Source organism: Prenolepis imparis, unplaced genomic scaffold, assembly GCF_030444845.1.
Source record: "Prenolepis imparis isolate NDT839.2.m4 unplaced genomic scaffold, iyPreImpa1.0 SCAF_117, whole genome shotgun sequence".
Lineage (NCBI taxonomy): Eukaryota > Metazoa > Arthropoda > Insecta > Hymenoptera > Formicidae > Prenolepis > Prenolepis imparis.
The window spans coordinates 33793-35185 of record NW_028141275.1 but is presented as its reverse complement, the minus strand read 5'-3'; the positions used below and the strand labels follow the sequence as shown (position 1 = coordinate 35185).

General features: G+C 62.1%; 1 protein-coding gene across 1 annotated transcript; it reads right to left on the bottom strand.

Annotated features, from left to right (window-relative positions):
• Positions 1–421: 421 nt before the first annotated feature.
• On the bottom strand, positions 422–832 carry LOC145947666 (uncharacterized). Its single transcript, XM_083057446.1, has one exon. It carries the CDS (start codon positions 830–832, stop codon positions 422–424), a length of 411 nt encoding a protein of 136 aa, XP_082913572.1.
• Positions 833–1393: the final 561 nt, after the last annotated feature.

Below are 1393 nucleotides of genomic sequence, written 5' to 3'. Positions count from 1 at the left end.
ACTACAACTCCATCCCCGGAGGGGCCTCTTTCTTATTGCCGGGCGGGGGGGCACAGTGCCCCCCGCCCAGCCTTAGCGCACCAAAGAAGGGGCCTTCCTCCTCCTCCTCTTCTCCACCGGGCGAGGGGGGCACAGCCCCTCCCCAGTCTCCTCCTGTTTGGCCGCCTCTTAGGGAGGCGGCCCTTTCCCGGTGACGTTTGGGGGAACTTGAGTTCCCCCTCAGTGTCACCGGGCCTGCCTTTGTTGGCGACGGGGTCTCCTCACTCTTCCTCTCGTTACCCCGCCGCCGTCTCCCGGCTCGCCACTGGCTCTCTTCCCCCCGGCCCCCACCACGGTGGTTTCCTCGCCTAGGCAGCCAGGAGGGGTCGTCCCTCTCCTCCCGGGGTTCAGGGTTGAGAGGGAGTCTCCTCCCTCTTTCCCGTCACTCCCGCTCTCTTTCCGCCTCCTCCTTCTGCGACATTACTACTACGACGGCGCAGAAGGAGGAGACCGCCTCCCATACTTCCTCGCTCCCGGCCATTTTTGCAACGATGGCCGGGAGCGATAGATCCTCTCCACTCTTCTGTACGAGGACACGGCGCTCTTCTGCCCACGCTGGGCAGATCTCCAGCGTCTGCTGCGCCGTGTCCTCGTCCTCCTCACAGTGGTGACATTGCGTGGTACGCTCCTTTCCTATTCTACACAGGTACTCGCCGAAGCATCCGTGCCCGGCGAATACCTGTGTAACGTGGTACGACATCTTGCCGTGAGACCTGTTCACCCACTCCTCCAACACAGGTCTCACGGCCCCGACGACTCTCCTGCCCGATCTGGATGGGGGGATGTTTCCCATACTTTCCCCCCAACCCTCGATCATGAGCCGTCGGGCTTGTGTCCTGACGACCCCTCGGACCCTCAGTTATCTTAACACCCCATCCACGGAGCCCCTTGATTCTCTCGTACACTCTCTTGTGAGTACGAGCTTGGAGCTCCATGGGAGGCATTCCCGCGAGGGCCGAGGCCGCCGCATGCGAGACCGTGCAATATCCGCGGACGACGCGGATGGCCATTCTCCGCTGGTTTTTCCGGAGATCATCCCTGATACGTTTCTTGGCCACCGTCCCGTCCGCCCACACCGGTGACCCTATAGGGTCACCGAATTCAGCACGGCCGCATACAGCCTTCTCACTCGGTCGTCTGGCCCGCCAAGATTGGGCAGCAAGCGGCTAAGTGCCGCCGCTACCCCGTTGGCCTTTTCAGCCAGACGACCGCAGTGGTCGTCAAAACTCCAAGTACCGTTCAGCAAGAGGCCTAAATATTTAAGATTTTGCCCCAGCTGGACGGGGATGCCGTCCACCATGACATGGGCCCTCGGCGGCTTCCCCCGGGAGCCATCATGGAAGTAGATGGCCTC

Bases quoted from the DNA above. Each gene is read 5' to 3' on its own strand.
- LOC145947666 (XM_083057446.1), bottom strand. From the start codon at position 832: ATGGGAAACATCCCCCCATCCAGATCGGGCAGGAGAGTCGTCGGGGCC.